The sequence below is a fragment of the Solanum stenotomum genome, chromosome 5 (genome assembly GCF_019186545.1).
Source record: "Solanum stenotomum isolate F172 chromosome 5, ASM1918654v1, whole genome shotgun sequence".
In the NCBI taxonomy this organism is placed as follows: Eukaryota; Viridiplantae; Streptophyta; class Magnoliopsida; order Solanales; family Solanaceae; genus Solanum; species Solanum stenotomum.
In genome coordinates, this window is record NC_064286.1 from 49477909 (window position 1) to 49498784 (window position 20876).

Genomic DNA, 20876 nt, shown 5'->3' on the forward strand with positions numbered 1-20876 from the left:
TATTTGATATAGGAGTCGATGTATTTTATGTATTTAATGATGTATTTTATGTATATATATATAATATATATATATATATATACTAGTTTTCTGACACGTGCGTTGCACGTGATTACCAATTTCAAAAATATATGTTATAGTAAATAGTATTGCTTATTTAAGTGAAGATTTGAATAATAAGATTAGCAAAAAATAATATTGCAGATTCTTTTGTGAACGTTCAATGTGGATCGTCATATATATCTCTTATTCACGCAAACCTATGAAGATGGTCAATAAAAAATATTATTAGTTAAATACAATTATGTATATATTCATTTCAGTTTGATGAGATTCGATCATGTAATTAATCTTATCTCACTAATATTATCTTATAGACAATATTTGTTTTGCATTTTTCTAGTCATCTAACCATATTTGCTTTGCATATGTATTGTTAAATTGTTTAGATGTCATATGAACATGTGAAGAGAATAACTACATTTTATATATTCACATATTTTCACATTTATTGTGAGTTTTTTTGTTAAAAAAAAAACTCAAAACATTTTAAAACATATATTTTCAAGTTAGAAGATCTCGTTAACTTGATAATGCATTTGTGACATATATAATACTTTAGTTTAAATACAAATACCTACCTAAATATAAATATATATTTGCATTAATGGAAATATTTATCTCATAAAATTAGCTATTAAATAAATAATAAAAATCAAACTAATACAAACTTCAACTGCCGTTATTAAAACTCATATGAACTTTTCTTCGTAAATAAGTAAATAACTTTTCTTCATCTAAAATACTAAAATATTAAGAAATAGTAAATAAGTAAAACAAAAGGGCAATGTTTATATAGTAATAACTATTGTGAAGCAAACTTTGTGGGAGTCTAAATCACATAAGTAATATTGATAAATAAAGTCATTCTTTTGTCTTGAGCATCAAAAACAAATCGTGACAATTCTCTAAATTTTAGAAAAAGTTATTCAGAAGCATATATCTACATCACAAGAGAATTGTTAAAAAAAACAAATGAATTTAGATTACATCATGTTAACTTCATATATTGGAACATTACATACTAATGTGTATATTAAGTAAAAAAATAGTTATTATATCATTAAAATTAAATTATTTTCTTCAAGTACTCAAGGTTATGAAATATACCCTCTTAGGATAGAACGACTTACTTCATCAAAATAGTGGTACCTCATATTTTGCTAAACTTCGAACTTACTCAACGACAATAAATTACATAAAAAAAATAAAAAATGCAAGAAGAAGAAGAGTAGATGATTAGAAAAAAGTGTGGTTGGAAAATGAGAGGAAGTCCCTCTATTTATAGTAACATAGGGTAGTATGAACAAATTTGTGTCTTATCTTAAAAATCATGACCTTTTCGAGAAGTCACGACACTTTGAAAAAGTCACAACTTGATGAAAAAGTCGCAACTTATTGAAAAAGTCACAACTCTTTCGAAAAGCCACAACTTATTGAAAAAGTCACAACTCTTTGGAAAAGTCACAACTCATCGAAAAATCACAACCCTTTGAAAAAATTCACAGCATATCGAAAAAGTCACAACTCATCGAAAAAGTCACAATCTACGTTAGGGATATTATAGTAATTTAACATTTAAGTTAGGAATTCATGTTTTTAAGATAATATAGATAATATAGATATATAATGAATTTAAATAATGTCACATGATAAAATCTAGTTCTGTGTTAATGGCACAAATGAATCATTTCAGTCTTATCGCGAATTATTCTCTTCTTCTTTTTGTTAGAATCTCTCTCAAAGGATCCATGTTCTCCTAGGATTAGGCTCCCCTCCAATAGCCCATCCGACCAATTCTTATTTTTCACTTTTGCAAAATCAAGTGAAAAATAAATATTGTCTCCTCGCATTTTCTCTGTTTTTTACTTAAAAGAAATTAAAGTAGAAGAGAACCTTTTGGTCGCCAGAGAAATGTAAATTTATGAGTTTTTTTTTACCATTAATGAATCTAAATTGAAGTAGAATCCTTTTAATTTTTTCATCTTCCAACTCTATCCTCCTCTTCATTTATGAAAATTTAAAAAAATATATCAAACCGCGCGAGTTACATTTGGTTTGATCAATGTTTATCTTCCATTAGCAAAATTGTTGTATCACTTTGATTAGAAATTACCTGATGGTGTAAAGCCTAAGGATGTGGACATGACTGAGTTTTCTGGAGCAACGGCAGCAAGAAAGAGTGTGCTCTACTTAATTGTCACTCCTTATTATCCTTCTCATGAATGATATTTAATATAGGAGTTGGGGTATTTTATGTATTTAATGATATTTGTTTCAACTTGTTTCATCGTATTTTCTCTGTTTTTGACTTTAAAAGAAATTAAAGGAAAAGAGAACCTTTTGGTCGCCTGAGAAATGTAAAGTTATGAGTTTTTTTTTTTAACCATTGATGAATCTCAATTGAAGTATAATCCTTTTAATTCTTTCGTCTTCCAACTCTATTCTCCTCTTGAACTCGTGCACATAGATCAGAAAGGGAAAGGAGAGGGTTGGGAGCAGTAATTTGGTGTCCAGAAATTGCATAACTGCTAGTTTGATTTGAACATGTGAATACTGGCTCATTTGAAGCGTTTGAAACTACTAGGCTACAACAGTTTATTGTATTAAGGGTCTCCAAAATATGTTATTTAATGACCACGTAGCTCTGCCCTGGTTGGGAGTCCGTGGATAGAGAAGGAAGATAATGTTTGACTATGGTTACATGGTTGGTTTTGGCAAATAATCTAAACCATCTAACCCTCCATTTATTTTTACTTGTCATTGTTTGACTTGACGTACCTGTAGACATTGAAATTTTGTAGAACTAGTACTCTACAAGACGTGTTCAATTTGAGTTTGGACTCTACAAGGTGTGTTCAATTTCAATTAGAATTCTTGGTGGCTACCCCTAGTTCATGTCTATATAAAGGTTACTATATTCCCTTATAAAGGCATCTCGAATATCTCAAATATTCCACAAACTCATGAAATATTCATAAAGAGATCAAATCCAAATCATCTTAATTCAAGAAATATGTCACTAACGGTCCTTAAATTATGAATATCAAGTTCAAATCATCCTAGTTTGAAAATACGCCACTAACGACCCTCAAATTATGTAGATCAAGTCCAAATCATCCTAAGTCGAGAAATACACCACAAACGACCCTCAAATTATGGATAAATATCTTATAAGAGAAGAATCAAAGGATCACAGAATTGTACCCGCAATCTTGATGAATAAAATTATGTTTCTTCATTTGTTTTGTGATTACAATTTATTTTCTGTCATTTTATAGCTTGTTGCAAACAAATTGGCACGCCCAGTGGGACCAAATTTGCCCTTCATCTCTTCTCTCTTAAATCAAATTTGAACATCTGAACCTACAAAGGTGGAAGAATGAGTACTTCAAGCACTCCGACAAGCCTTGAAGCAGGGGACATTTGTAGACATTGAAATTTTGTAGGACTCTACAAGACGTTTTCAATTTAAGTTGAGACTCTACAAGGTGTGTTCAATTCCAATTAGATATCTTGGAGGCTACTCAACCCTAAACCCTAGTTCATGCCTATATAGAGAGGGTACTATTCTCCCTTGAAAAGACATCTCGAATATCTCGATATATTCCACAAAAGTCATGGAATATCCATATAGAGGTCAAATCTAAATCATTCGAGTTTGAGAAATACGTCACTAACGGCCCTCAAATCAAGGATAAATCTTATGAGAGAAGAATCAAGGGATCAACAGAATCGTACCCGCAATCTTGATGAATAAAATTATGTTTCTTCATATTTTTTTGTGATTGCAATTTATTTTCTGTCACTTTAAAATCTGTTGCAAGCAGTCCCCTTTAAGAAAAAACAATTATTGATATAGATATTTACCACATTATCCCTATTAATTGATGTTTAATATTAGATCTTGAAAATGATTTGGGGAATAGTATTTAATGCTATGGGTAAAAGATTAAAAAAAATATCTTTTAATTATTAAAAACAACACATATATTTGTAAAAAAAAAATTCTTTTAAATATTAGAAAACTGGTTGAGCTAATCTTCACGACATGACTTCTAATCTCACTTTTAATAAACAAAAAATTAACATCGTATTGTGTCTTTTCCTATTTTGTTGGTTTTTTCTGGAAATGGGAAAGAAAGGAAATTATCAAATACAAATTCCAAAAATTTAATGAGCTAGGGACGTCTACAAACTGCATATTGCTAGTTGATTTTATATATAGGGAAAATTTAACCGACTAAAAATCAGCTCGTTAAGGAAAATGAACTAGTGCTATCAGCTATATATGAATATTGTATAAACAACATATATGGATGTATATACATCTCTGATATATTGTTATACATCATATAGATTATTTACAATATGGATACATTACATATACATGCGCCGATTTTGTTGATTTTTTTTTGTTCACCTGTACAGTTATACAAGAAGCTCTTATATAGTAGGTCAAAAGAAAGCCTATACAAATAAATCTTTGAACTTGAGAATTGAGACACCCCTCTCTTAGCCTTTGCTCTAATGGAGTTCCAATTTCCATTCAACTTCATTTTCATATTCCTTTTCCTATCATTCCTCTATTTACAATTTGTGGAATGGAAAAAATCAAGAAACTTCCTCCAAGACCATGGAAATTGCCTTTTTTAGGAAGTATCCATCACTTGGCATTAGAAGGTGGACTTCCTCATCATGCACTCAAAAAATGGGGCAAAAAATATGGGCCTTTCATGCACCTTCAACTAGGTGAAATTTCTATGGTCGTAGTTTCTTCTGTGGATATGGCGCGAGAGGTACTGAAAACTCATGACCTCGCTTTTGCGTCAAGGCCTAAATTAGTATCCATCGACATAATATTTTACAAGAGCACAGATATCGCGTTTAGTCCTTATGGAGATTACTGGAGATAGATACGTAAAATATGTGTCTTGGAACTTTTCACTGCCAAGAACGTACGGTCCTTTAGTTCCATCAGGCGAGACGAGGCTTCGAGCCTCATGCAATTCATCCGGTCATCAACACGTGGTGAGCCAATAAATATTACCGAACAGATTTCATGGTACCAGAGCTCAATTACATGCAAAGCAGCATTTGGGGAATTGTTGAAAGATCAAGAGAAATTCATTGGATTAGTGAAGGAATTGGTGAAATTGGCTGGTGGATTTAGTGTGGCTGACATTTTCCCTTCAATCAAGATGTTGATGTTATAGTTGAGGATGTAATCAATGAGCACAAGAAGAATATTGCAAGTGGTAAAAAGGGAAATGGTGCATTTGGAGGTGAAGATTTAGTTGATGTTCTACTAAGATTAAGGGAGAGTGGAGAACTTAAAATCCCAATCACCAATGACAACATTAAAGCAATTATGATTGTAAGTATTCTTTCTCTTATAATTAGAGACTCAAATATACCATCGAATTTTGAGAAAAAAGACTCATCTATGCAATTCGTTAAAAGTTTGACTCATCTTTGTCATTTCCTTTTGAAAAAAGACTCATCCAAGTCATTATTTGTTAACTGAAATAGCATATATGACTCAAACACATAGATGAGCCTTTCTGTAAGATTGATGGCATATTTGAACCTAATCCCTTTTTAATTAATTTAATTAATGAAGTGACCGGATTGATCCTAATTGACCACATGTAAAAAAAAATGGTTTTGCAAAACCAAAATTGTTTCAGTTAATAATAAATAAAGGCATGGATGAGATTTTTCTCTAACAGAAATGACATGGATGAGTCAAACTTCTAACGGATGTCATAGATGAGTTTTTTCTCAAAGTTCGATGACATATTTAAGTCTTTTCTCTTGAAAAAAAAATCTCTAAGGGTGTGTTCAGTATTTTTTAGGAAAATAAGTGAATTTATTAGTTCTTTAATTAATAATGAAATGTAGGACTTGTTCGCTGCGGGAACAGAAACTTCAACAACAACAAAAACAATATGGACCATGACAGAAATGATGAGAAAACCAAGTGTACTAGCAAAGGCACAAGTTGAGGTAAGAGAAGCATTCAAAGGAAAAGAAACTTTCAATGAAGATATTATTGAGGACTTCAAATACCTAAAACAAGTTGTTAAAGAATCCTTCAAACTTCATCCTCCAGCCCCTCTCTTAGTCCCTAGAGAATGCAGGGAAGAAACAAACATCAATGGTTACACTATTCCACTAGCTAAACTGTTGTATCATTTTGATTGGAAATTACCTGATGGTTTGAAGCCTGAGAATTTGGACATGACTGAGTGTGATGGAATAAATGCATCAAGAAAGAGTGAACTCTACTTGATTGCCACTCCTTATTATCCTTCTCAAGAATGATAGTTGATACAACAGTCAGGGTATTTTATGTATTTAATAATATTAGTTTTTAGACACGTGCATTGTAAATATGTCATGTGTCAGTAATATATATAATACAAATTATATTAAAGGTGTAATGTATTCAATAACAAAACTTGTTTAAAAATACAAGTTAAAATTGATGAACATACATCCTATTGAATTATTTCTTTGTTGGACGATATATACATTATATATATCATATGAAACTGCAAGTTTGCATTTTGATGTGATAATAGATGTAAACATATAATATATTTATATGCTAAATAATATTACTAAAAATAATGTATGATTAACTCTAATTTGGAGATAAAAAATATAATAGATGCAAACATGAATAATTATATGAAGTAACAGAGTAAAATAAACATAAACATTTACCTCATAAATTTGGAGTTTTCCTCAACTATTTCTTTCAATGGTCGAATTATACATATTGTTTGATTTATAAAAGCTGATTATTGAGAAGAATATAATGAATGAGATGATATAATTCATTATCAATTTAACAGTGATTAATGAATTTCTTAACGGTTCACTTGGATCATTTCTGCGGATGGATGAGAAACATGTAAACAAAGAAAACCAGTAGTTATCCGGTGAAAAGTCATTAGTTATTCCTCCGTTTCATATTAGTGAATCATTTTTCTTTTTATACGTACTAGTATACGTGTCTGCGTGTTACGCGGATAATTTAAAATATAATATTTTATAATTAAAAATAACTAATAAAATATACAATGCACACAATAATATATTTAATTTATTATAATAATAACATATAACAATAATAATAATAATAATACAAATCATTACCTTGTGTATTTGAGCAATATTAAGTTAATATTATTAGTACACAATTTAATTTATTATATATATAGTTTATTCTTTTTATGTTGTTTGAATAAAAATAAATTATGTTAATAATTTATCAATTCTAACCTTCCATATGAACTATTTGATATCATAAGACTAAATAACATGTTGAAACATAAAATTAAAAGATTCAAAATATTATTTATTGTATTAGTTTGTGTAAAATATAATAGAAAATTGATATAAAGGTAAAAATAATCTTAATTAGTACAACCACTATATTAGATTTAATCAATGTATGAAGAGGATATATTAAATTTTAATTTGAATATATCATAAAACATATAGATATAAAGGAGAGATTGTTTATTTGAATTTTATCCAATAAAAGCATATTATGTGTAATTATAGTTATCTTTGAATTCAAATTTTAAAAGTTAAAAATTGAAAATTAAAAACTTATCGTATATTTTAAAATTGCAATTTTCAACTTAATTTAATGTTGTTATATAATATTGTGAATAGTTTTAAATTTGCTAAATGACTTATAATAGTGATATTATTCAAGATAGAATTTAACACTAGCTAGATATAGATAAATATTATTTATCTTAAATTCAAAAGTTTAAATTTTATTTCTCATAAAATTATTTTCCAATTTTGAAATTTGATTGCCCTTTAAAAGTAATATTATGAAAACATAACTTAATGCCTTCTATGTTTATGATAGTGAAAGAGATTATCATTTTATAATTTTTGCTATGACAATTCCTCATTTATCTTGTGTTAAGGTTGAAAACCTGTAAAAATAAATAAATAAATAATAATAATAATAATAATAATAATAATAATAAACATAGAAGACATTAAATTATGTTTATCATAACATTATACTTGGATTAATATTATTATTATTATTATAATTATTCTTATTATTACTATTATTAGTTCTATTTTTTAGATTATAGGTCATATCTTATTAAAAATATATTTATTTTAAAAAGCAAATAAAAAAATCTGAAATAAAACTTAAAATATTAAATAATATTTAAATGATAAATTTTAAAAGAAACTTCCATACTTGGGGTTTTTTTTAAATAAATAATTTTAATTTAAAAGTTTTTCAATTTAGTTAGAAGTAGGAGTATAATGGGAAGTTTTAAAACTCCCTATTTAGTTGGGTAAATATTTTTTTTTTCAAAATAAAAATTAAAACACCTTTTTTTTCCATAGGTGGTTTTTTTTAAAAAAATAAATAATTTTAATATAAAAGTTTTCAATTTGTTTAGAAGTGGGACTGTGGGAGTGTAATGGGAAGTTTTAAAACTTCCTATTTAGTTGGATAACTATTACTATTTTTTTTCAAAATAAAGATTAAAACGACATATTTGGTTGGCTTTTTAAAAAAATAAAATAATATATTATAATTATTAGTATAGATTATTATTAATTATTAGTCCTATTTTTTTTATCAATAAAAGGTAGAACATAGAGATTATAAGTTGTATTTTTCTTTAAAATATTTATTTTAAAATGTAAATAAAATAAATTGATATAAAACTTCAAAATTAAATATATTATTTAAATGATGAATTTTAAATGAAACATCCATGCGTGGGTTTATAATATGAGGAATTAGATGTCATTTTTAAATGATAAAATTAAATTAATTTTTAAATGTAATTAGATTTAATAATTTAAATTAAGTTATTTCAAAGGATAATACTTGATAGTTCTACAAAATTAGATAATGCTTGATAGTTCCACAAAATTAGGCTCAAAAACTAAATTTCAGATGCATAACTTCCGTGTGTTTTTCTATTTTTATTTTTATTTTTATATTTTCAAAGTTTAAATCTTTTATTTTAAACTTGAAAACCACAAAAAATTAGCATTTCTATTTTGAAATTTAATTTAAATACTTCTGTTTTTTTTAAAAAAAAATTAGGATTTGAAATTTTATGGTAGGATTCGAAATTTTATAATATATTATTTAGTGAAAAGATTTACACTTTTTACAAATTGATTAAAAAAATTGTTCAGAAATAGCAAGGTAGTGGAGGTTTTAAAACTACCTATTTAAATTATAATTATCAACATAATAAATTTAAATTAAGAATAAAAATTGAAAACTTGAATTATAATTGTTTTTAAATTCAAAATTCTAACGGAATATATAAATAGAAAATAAAGAAAAAAGAAGAGCAAAAAACTACGCTTTAGTATCTAAAAAGAGGTGCTTTCAAGGATAAAGATAAGATTAGTTACTTATGTTTTAAAATTTAAATTTTAAATTAATTATTTAGACAATTTTGATAATATTTTATATAATTAGCATAAACAAATTTTTTAAATATTCGCTTATTTTTCTCCCTACACAACTCATCACCCACGTTTCCAAAATTATTTGTTTTAGACTTTTATTATATATAATATAAATATAATAATAGATTGGAGAACAATAATTAAAAAGATGAGTAGATGTAATATTTAAATATTTTTTAAATTCGAAAATTTAAGAATTTTTGTGGTGCTAACATATTTAATTTTATATTCAATATTTAATTTTATATAAATATATTTTAATTCCTAAATCATTGCACTCTTATATGGGTACATGCAATATATTTTAAAAATCTAAATTATAGCATCATTACTTGTACATGCAATTATCTATCAGATATTTTATCGTAATATAATTTACATAACAATAGGCTAAATTGATTTGTTTTTTAAAATTTATTTAAATGTAAACATAAATGTGTTATTCCTAAACTTTAGCAGAACATTATTGGGGTAGTTATATATGTATTTTTTTTAAATGTGAGAATATATATTTTTTTAAAATGGTACAATTATTTAATAGAGAAATTTGCACATGATCCCTTCTTTACCTGATATATGAAAATGAGTAATAGAAAATGAATTTGCATTTACCATCACAATCGAAATGAAAAGCCAATGCCGGAATTGAGAAGATCTTCATCATTCTGAAGAATTATCGGCTAAGTACTTGATTTTGAGATTAACCATTCATTTTTGTGTTTTTTATGTGGAAACAACCATCCAAAATTCAAATGGTCAGTATTGATATAAAACTAAATCATTCCTTCGGGGATATCAGATAAAATTGATGCAAAACTAATCAGTAATCACAAATTCTTGAACTTAACAATAAAATAAAATACAAATTAAATTAATGAATAAAAATAAGAATTGAAATTTTATCTTCACATAGAAATAACAGTATCTACAAATAATTCAATAAGAAATAATGATCAATTATGCTATATGAACAATTATTCGGATGATAATTACATAAAAATTCAACCAATCACCACAAAATAAAAAGCAAAAAAAAAAAGAAATCCGAGAGAAAAAAATGAAAGTGAGAGAAGGAAATGGGGAACAGGGGAAGTAGGAGGAGTGGTGGTTTCCAACGCTGCTCTATCTTTTTGATTTTATAAGCATTTAAAATTTAAAATAAAACGGTCATAAATCACTATTAAAACTGTCATAAATATATTATCTTTTAATGAAGTTAAAATCAAATTTATAATTCAAACCACATAACAATTATAGATTTAGTGAAATTTTCAAAATTCAAACCACATAACTGTTATTTATTTTTAAATTAATTATCTAATATTAATTAGTTACCTTTACACTACTGCCCTTTTTGTAACTCAAAATTTAAAAGATAACAATATTTATCTAAAGTGTAAACTGATCCCACTAATTTTATTCTAAATAAGATTTTAAATTAATTTAGTTAATTTAATTATAAATTTAAGTTTAATTCTTTAAAATTGAGAAGTTGTAAAATTTTGATTTTGTCCATAATATGTATTTTTTTATTTTTAGAAAACGTGGGAAGTTAGACTTTTTAAAAAAAAAAAAAAAAAAAAACTCAAAATCGTGTTTTCAATTTTTTTTCCTTTTTCGTTTGTAATTTTTCATTTTTATTTTTATTTTCGGATTTTAAATTAATTTAGTTAATTTAATTATAAATTCAGATTATTATTATAAAATAGACTATTCAGTTGGATGTTTTTTTAAAAAAAAATATTTTACTATTATTATTATTATTATTATTATTATTATTATTATTGTTATTTATTAAATAGATACTTTTTATTAATCAATTTAATTATTTTTTTTCAAACTCAAAATTCAAGAATAACACCTTTTTTTTTAGAAAAAAACAAACATTTTTTATTAAGTGAAAAACTCTAACTTATCTTCTAAAATAGTAACTTATTTTCTTTATTAAAAAAACAAATTAATTATATTGAATTAATTGATAATTTAAAAGCTAAAAAGTAGAGATTAATTGTGGCGCTGACACGTAAGCGTTATCACCTCTCATATATATATATTAAAAAATCTTATTTTTTTGATATTATCTTTTTTTAAAAAAAAAATAACTTTAAATTTAATTTAACTCTTTAAAATTTCCAAGTGATAAAAGTTGGATTTTGTCCTAGTATGTAGTTTTTTTCTTTTTGAATAACGCAGGAAGTTATACAATTAGTTTGTTAGAATTGGTGTAGTTAACATAAACAGATTTTAAAAACTTTTATTTTTGAACTGTTTTGTTTTTTAAATTGTTTTTTATTCAATATATCTATAAATTTTGTGGTATTGACACATATGAATTTTTTCCTCTCCTATATATATATATATATATATATATATAAAAAAATCTTATTTTTTAAAAATAACTTTAAATTTAATTTAACTCTTTAAAATTTCCAAAGTGGTAAAAGTTGGATTTTGTCCTAGTATATATATTTTTTTTTTGAATAACGCAGGAAGTTATACAATTAGTTTGTTAGAATTGGTGTAGTTAACGTAAACAGATTTTAAAAACTGTTTTTAATTTATGTTTTATTTTTGAACTGTTTTTTTTTTTAAATTGTTTTTATATAATAATATCTATAAATTTTGTGGTGTTGACACGTATGAGTTTTTTCCTCTCCTATTATATATAGATAAATATTAAGAAATCATAAATAAAAAGATAATTTTACTAATTCATCCCTTAAAAAAACCTCTTGGGATTGTTATAAAAAAAAATAGTTTCACAAAGAATTAATTGCAAGAGTACTATTTATGGAATATTGATCTCCCAATAATTACAAGAATTCAATGGTCTTTATTGTTGAAAAAATAAGCTAACCGTGAAAGTTTTAAATTTCAATGATAATAGTAAATTTAACACAAATATTAAATGTTAACTCGAAATGAGACTTGGGATGCTTTCAACTTTTGTTTGTATTATCACTTAATATCAAAAAAAACCCTTTCATTTCCCTGGATTGAATTAGTAAATTAGACTATTCATTGTAACTTACAATTTAAATTGATTATTTAATTGTCTTTCTAATAAATAACCTACAATCCAAAAAATATTAAGATATTACTATCTAGCAATAATTAATTAAATAAATATTTAATTTAGTAAAAAAAGTAAAATAATAATCCAACTTTATATATATGATTTGTATCATCTTGTTTCAAGCTTGTATGTATATGTCAGCTTGACAGCTTGCCTATATTCATCTATTGTATGTACTTTGAATTTTGTGTATTAATAATACTCCATCTGCCTATAAACAATAATTTTGAATTTTGTGTATATATATATACAACTCACAAAAGGAGATGAGAGAAGTGGGAGCTGATAAATAATGAAGAATTTAAATAATATCACCTGACAAAATCTAGTTCTTTGTTAATAGCACAAATAAATCAAATGTATCATAGCGAGAGCATAAATAAACCCAAATATTAACCTTCCTCTCTAGATCAAGACTCATTTAATTACGAAACAAATTGTGACAATAGGTCGATACTCATTAATCAATATTGATTTGCATAAGATTTTCCACATCATTCCCGGCTCTAATTTAATGGTTGTTAATACATCATGTGTTTGACATTAAATTAATTAAAGATGTTTTTGTTATTGTATTGATATCAATTAGGAGGTAATTGAATACAATATAATTAAAAACAGGTTTATTGCTTTCACCAAACTTCTCGTCTGCTGGTGCTGGAGTATATGATGTAAATAATTCTTTGTTGGCACAAACATTGCATGAGGCACCAGAATCTATCCACCATTCTCTTGGATTTCCAACCAAGTTGCATTCTGAAAGCATTGTACAAAGATCGTCCATCTCTTCTTTGGATTCAGCCAAATTTGCTTGATCCTTTTTCTTGTCCTTCTTGGGACTCCGACATTCAGTAGCCCTATGACCACGTTTACCACAATTGAAGTAGTTTCCATTGAATTTCTTCTTAGGATGCATGATTGCACTTTGGACCAGATGTCTTCTTTCTTTTCTTTGATTTTGTGGGATCTTCTTCAATAATATTTACTCCAGATATTACTGAATTACCACGTGACCTCTTTTCTGCGGCCTTGTTATCCTCTTCGATTCTCAGCCTTACCATGAGATCTTCAGCAGTCATCTCATTGCGTTTATGTTTCAAATAGTTTTTGAAGTCCTTCCACAACTAAGGTAACTTCTCAATAATAGCCGCCACTTAAAAAGCATCATTCACAATCAATCCTACATTAAAGATTTTGTGAGTATTAAGAACAGACTTAATATGTTCAACATAGGCATTAAATAAATTTATACATTCAGCAAGGAAATCATGGATTATGACTTGCAGTTCTTGAACGTGGGTGACGACGGTCTTACTGTCTATCATCTTATAGTCCAAAAACATTGCCACAATGAACTTCTTCATTCCGGCATCCTCTGTTTTGTACTTCTTTTCTAAAGCATCCCAGAGTTCTTTTGAGGTCTTAACACTACTGTACATATTGTATAAATCATCTTGCAGGCCACTTAGAATATAGTTTTTTCACAAAAAATCTGAATGTTTCCATACTTCTGTTACCAAGAATTGTTCTTCGTCTGGAGTTTCACCCGACAGAATAGGAATGTTCTCACTAATGAATCTCTGCAGACTCAACGTAGTCAGATAGAAGAAAATCTTATGATACCATCTCTTGAAGTCGACTCCAGAGAACATTGCAGGTTTCTCAGTTGATGCAAGGGCAACAGTTGAACGATTGTGTGCAATCGATGTTGTTGCAGAACTCACTGTTCCAACATTTACTTGACTTGAATTTGTCATTTTTTCTGTCACAAATGGTAGACAATTTTAGTATGTGAAATACTAACAATAAAGAATAAATCCTTACACAGCTTGTTTTTTATTTAACGATAAAGTTTTTATGTTCTTTTAATAGTTAATCGAATGAATTTTAAAATTTCAAATAGAGTAGAAAACCATAAAGGTTTTAATCTCCAGAAACCTCAAATACATAAACCAAATAAATTTCTTAAGCTTGTTATCTCATGTATTTAGGTTAGGAAAAATAGAAACAAAAAATAGATGAAACAAACAGAAAATAATAATCCGAGTCCACAGAACCCACTATATTTCCTTAAGAAATTTAATCCCCTCAAGTACCCGAGGTTACATATTAATTCCTCCCAAGATAAAACGGATTAACTATTAGAGAAGTAGCGATACCTCAAACTTCACTAATTTCAACAAACGCAAGAACATCAACGAGAGCACACACAGACTCAGTCGATCGACAATTTTATTTTTGTAAGAAAATGTATGCAGAGAGGAAAAATTTTCAATGTTAGAAAACGAAAAAAGAGTATATTTATAGCCACTTGCAGCAAGGAACGCGTTTGTTTGGACAATGGTGTGAACGCTTATGTTCAGACATGTCTTTCCAGAATGTTGTGTCTTTTGGGAAAAATAACGTCTTTTCGGAAAGAACAGGTCCCTTCAGAAAGACTTTACCGTTGCGCATGAATTTCAAAAATTAATTATGTTAATTAATTAACATTCTAAATTAATTTATAAGAATCAATCACATCATTTGCCAAATCCAAATCCAAAGCCAAGCGAGCAACGACGACAGCACGAGGGGCACCTTCTTCTTAACCCTTTAAGAAGGAAGTGTTTCCTAATATAAGGATAACAATTTTCCTTTCTTCTACCAATAAGTTTAAAATGACTTAAAATAAGTCAAAAACCAAAAGTAGGTCTTCCCCTACTTTTTATTTTTTTAATTTAAAAGTCATCTCAATTTGACTTTTTATTTTTGACTTAAAAGCCATCTTTTTTAAGTCAATCCAAATGGGCCCTATATCTTAATATTATATAGAAATTCAAAAGTCATGCTGAAAAAAAAGTCATACAAATAACTCTTGGATTCTTCACCATACATGCACTTGCATTTAATTTGTAATTGGGTTCTTCACCATACATGCACTTGCATTTAATTTGTAATTACTTCTTTTGGCTAATTCATTGTACAATATAATTAATAATTATTTAATTTTCATGCTAATATATAACTCATAATCTAAAAAATAATTAAAATATTATTACTTAATATTTAACTAATTAGATTTTAAAAACATTTTAATTAACAACAAGGGTAAAACTGTAATCCAACTTTGAAGACAAAACCTTCCCACTTATAATGATATATATATATATATATATATATAACTCACAAAAGATGATGAGAGAGGTGGGGTGCTGATAAATAATGTCACGTGACAAAATCTAGTTCTTTGTTAATGGCACAAATAAATCAAATGTATCATAGCAAGAGCATAAATAAACTCAAATATTAACCTTCCTTTCTAGATTTAGACTCATTTAATTAAGAAACAAATTATCACGATAGGTCGATACTCATTAATCAATATTGATTCGGATAAGATTTTCCACATCATTGCTGGCTCTAATTTAATGGTTGTTAATACATCATGTGTTTGACATTAAATTAATTAAAGATGTTTTTGTTATTGTCAGGGGCCGCTCTTGCATACAAAATTTGAGGCATATGCCTTAGGCCTCCACTTTTGGGGCCTCAAATTCTTATCAAGAATAATTTTTTGGTTAATTTTCTTTACATAAAATTATATTATTTTGTTCTCCTTAACCCCATTCAAATAGTAAAAATCAATTATTTTTCGCTAACACTCATATTATTTATCTGTTTAAACTATTTTCTTCAAATCTTAAATAAGGTAGAGTAATAGTCTGTCAAAAATATGAATCAATAGTCGAAAAGTGTTGAACAAAGTAAATTACATTTTTTTTTTATTTCTTCTTAAATTTTCAAGCAATGCAACAAACATATTAAAGTAGGATATACCAAGTTATCAACTTCTTGAATCAAATTCTTTGATTTTAACTCTTGTTTTTATTTAAAGTTTGTCAACTTACTACTAAGAATTATGTTAACAATTCATATAGTAATGGCCCTAGTAAAAGAGTGTTTTCTAATGTTGAATTGATAAAATCTTACCTAAAACTAATAATAATAAAAAAGATATTTGAAGAAATCATCTATAAAGAAATTTTAAGCAAAAATTTACATCTAAAGAGTTAGAAAAATATTTTTTAAATAAATACATATGAAGTTATTTAGATTTTAGGTCTCTAATTAAAATCTAAAAGTTAGAAAAATAATTTTTAAATAAATATATATGAAGTTTATTTAGATTTTAGGCCTCTAATTAAAATTTCGCTTTAGGCCTCTAATTACTTTGAGCCTCCCCTAGTTATTTGTATCGATATCAATTAGGAGATAATTGAATACAATACAATTAAAAACAGGTTTATTGCTTTCACCAAACATTGATAAGCAAATATTATAAGTTTATACATTGTCTCTATCTCGAATTCAACTTTCATTTAGCTTATACTTTATACTTAGTATTATTTATACGAGATAATAACTTGCAGGTATAAGATTAGTATTATATTTGGTTGATCAAAAAAGTTTCAGAACACTTTTTTTCTTTGTAGTTACCAAATACCGAAAATAAGCAAAAAAAACATTTTCTGTTTACTTACGAAACACAGAAAATAAGCAAAAAATACCCTTACTTTCCGGAAAACATTTTTTATGTTTTCCTTTCACACCAAACACACCCTTGCTCTCAAATCATTTTCTCTTTGACAGTAGGATTATATATTATGCCAGAAGAATTAAAGCCTATACACCCCTCTCTTAGCTTTAGCTATCTATCTAATGGAGTTTCAATTTCCATTCAATTTCATTTTCTTATTCCTTTTCCTATCATTCCTCTATTTACTACTTGTGGAATGGAAAAAATCAAGAAACTTAAACAGAAAACTTCCTCCAGGCCCATGGAAATTGCCCTTTATAGGAAGTGTCCATCACTTGGCATTAGAAGGTGGACTTCCTCATCATGCACTCACAAATTTGGGTAAAAAACATGGACCTTTCATGCACCTTCAACTAGGAGAAATTTCTACCATCATAGTTTCTTCTATGGATATGGCGCGAGAGGTACTGAAAACTCATGACCTCGCTTTTGCATCAAGGCCTAAATTATTAGCCCTCGACATAATATGTTACAAGAGCACTGACATCGCATTTAGTCCTTATGGAAATTACTGGAGACAGATGCGCAAAGTATGTGTCTTGGAACTTCTCACTACCAAGAACGTAAGATCCTTTAGTTCCATTAGGCGGGACGAGGCTTCACACCTTGTGCAATTCATCCAGTCATCAACACGTGACGAGCCAATAAATGTTACGGAGCGGATTTTATGGTACCAGAGCTCAATTACATGCAAAGCAGCATTTGGGGAATTGTTGAAAGATCAAGAGAAATTCCTTGGAATACTAAGAGAATTGATGGAAGTGGCAGGTGGATTTAATTTGGCTGACATTTTCCCTTCAATCAAGATCCTTCAAGTGTTAAGTGGATTGAAGAGTAGAATCTTGAAAGTTCACAAAAATATTGATGTTATTGTTGAGGATGTTATCAATGAGCACAAGAAGAATATTGCAAGTGGTAAAAAAGGAAATGGTGCATTTGGAGGTGAAGATTTAGTTGATGTTCTACTAAGATTAATGGAGAGTGGGGGACTTAAAATCCCAATCACCAATGACAACATCAAAGCAATTATCATTGTAAGTATTCTTACTTTTATAGGGAAAATCGTTCAAATTTTATATACATAAATTATACATTCGCCAGCTATATTTAGTTTAAGCAGTTGGATGGACGCGCAACTATTCACGTTAATTCTTCTTTGATTGATAATGAAATGTAGGACTTGTTCTCTGCGGGAACAGAAACTTCATCAACAACAGCAACATGGGCTATGTCAGAAATGATGAGGAAACCAAGTGTATTAGCAAAGGCACAAGCTGAGGTAAGAGAAGCATTCAAAGGAAAAGAAACTTTCGATGAAGATGTTATTGAGGAATTGAAATACTTAAAACAAGTTGTTAAAGAAACCTTCAGACTTCATCCTCCACTCCCTCTCTTAGTCCCTAGAGAATGCAGGGAAGAAACAAACATCAGCGGTTACACTATCCCATTAAAAACAAGAGTGATGGTTAACGTTTATGCAATGGGGAGGGACCCGAAGTATTGGGAAGATGCAGAAAGCTTTATCCCTGAGAGATTCGAGCAGAGCTCTGTGGATTTCATGGGGCATAACTTTGAGTATCTTCCTTTTGGTGCCGGAAGGAGAATGTGTCCTGGGATTACCAATGTTTATCTTCCACTAGCTAAATTGTTGTATCATTTTGATTGGAAATTACCTGATGGTATGAAGCCTGAGGATGTGGACATGACTGAATTTTCCGGAATAACTGCAGCAAGAAAGAGCGAGCTCTACTTGATTGCCACTCCTTATTATCCTTCTCATGAATGATATTTTATCCTCTCTGTTCTTCTTTTTTTGTTTGTGAATTATGTATTTAATGATATTTGTTTCAACCTGGTATGTAATATATTCATGTGTTGTTCAATGATCAGTTCATGTACTTAGAAGTTTTGTTTATTAAGAATAATAGCTTCACCATCAAAAATAATAGCAGTGTTTTCACACTGAGAAATTAGAAAGCTTCCAGTATTTCAACGGGAATTTGTTCCCCCCATGTGTTTTCCCAGTGAGCTGGTTCGGTGGAAAATGAATGAGAAAATCATGTTTTATAACACAATTTTTTTACTGATTGCAGTGGGAAAACCTTTGTTTCTAGCAGTGACATTTCTTAGTGATTTTTTATAGCAGTAAGCCCTTGTTTTATGTTAACTGAACCATATATAGCATAAGGGACTCACTCTGCTATCTCATGTTCAAACTCTGCTATGCTTTTCTTCAAAAAGTTTGTCTGTATTCTATCGGTGAGACGACTTAATTGATCAGGTAAAGATGAGACTCTATGTGCTCATATTCAGTTACACTAATGAATTTCCATAACGAACTAACGCATGACTAAGAAACTAAATGTCAGAACATATTGGTGACTCTTGATTATCCCGATCCTTCCATGTTGCGTCTATGATTCTGTTGGTCATCCTGTAAGTTTTTTAAAAATATGTATGTTCATGTTTTAATCAAAATTTGTTTATAATTTATGACATTAGACACTAGTTTGAATTTATTGAATGGCACTGCTGATAAATTAACATGTATAGCTCAGAGTTTGGAATTTTCTTCTGTTTGTTCCAAATAAAACCAAAATTTGTACTTTTGTAGTAGCTGCCACTGCATCAAGAAATAGTGTTTGTCACGCAATATGTGGCAAGACGCAAAGCTTTATTAATCAATATGAATTTCTAAAGGATAATTGATAGTCTCCTCTTTGTCTTGGAGGCTCTACGTACGGCTGAAAAATATTGTTATGCCTATAACATATGTCAGCATCTTGTTAGAAGCCAACTATTAATTAGGATCCTATTACCCTGATGAAAGCCGAGAAAACAAGTTTTAGAAGTGGCCTACCAAAGTTAGTTATCTCCTCCTAACTCCCCACCCCCACCCTCACCCTCACCCTCACCCTCAATCATATCTCATAGTGTTTGCCTAGATTTTACAATATTTTTTACTTACTTATCAAATACCGGAAAATAATAAAACTACTTATTTTTTAGGAAAATTCATACCAAACACACCCTTACTCTTGGATCATTTCTCTAAGACAGTAGGATAATATAACAGGCCAAAAGTAGCCCTATACAACAAAGCTTTGAACTTGAGAATTGAGCGACACCCTTCTCTTAGCTTTAGCTATCTAATGGAGTTCCAATATCCATTCAATTTCATTTTCTTATTCCTTTTCCTATCATTCCTCTATCTACTACTTGTCGAATGGAAAAAATCAAGAAACTTTAACAAAAAACTTCTTCCAGGCCCATGGACATTGCCCTTTTTAGGAAGTATCCATCACTTGGCATTAGAAGGTGGACTTCCTCATCATGTACTCACAAAATTGGGCAAAAAAATATGGGCCTGTCGTGCACCTTCAACTAGGCGAAATTTCTACGGTCATAGTTTCTTCTATGGACATGGCGCGAGGGGTTACTGAAAACTCACGACCTTGCTTTTGCATCAAGGCCTAAATTAGCATCCATCGACATAATATGTTACAAGAGCATGGACATCGCATTTACTCCTTATGGTGAATACTGGAGACAGATGCGCAAAGTATGCATATTGGAACTTTTCACTTCCAAGAACGTACGGTCCTTTAGTTCCATCAGGCAGGACGAGGCTTCACGCCTCGTGCAATTCATCCGGTCATCAACACGTGGCAA

At 28.5% G+C, this 20876-nt stretch overlaps 1 protein-coding gene across 1 annotated transcript; it reads left to right on the forward strand.

Moving 5' to 3' along the window:
• Positions 1-17283: 17283 nt before the first annotated feature.
• LOC125864542 (premnaspirodiene oxygenase-like) lies at positions 17284-19150 on the forward strand. The gene is made up of 2 exons (XM_049544561.1): positions 17284-18238; positions 18382-19150. The coding sequence occupies exons 1-2, from the start codon at positions 17327-17329 to the stop codon at positions 18988-18990; spliced, it is 1521 nt and encodes a 506-aa protein (XP_049400518.1). The 5' UTR covers positions 17284-17326; the 3' UTR covers positions 18991-19150.
• Positions 19151-20876: the final 1726 nt, after the last annotated feature.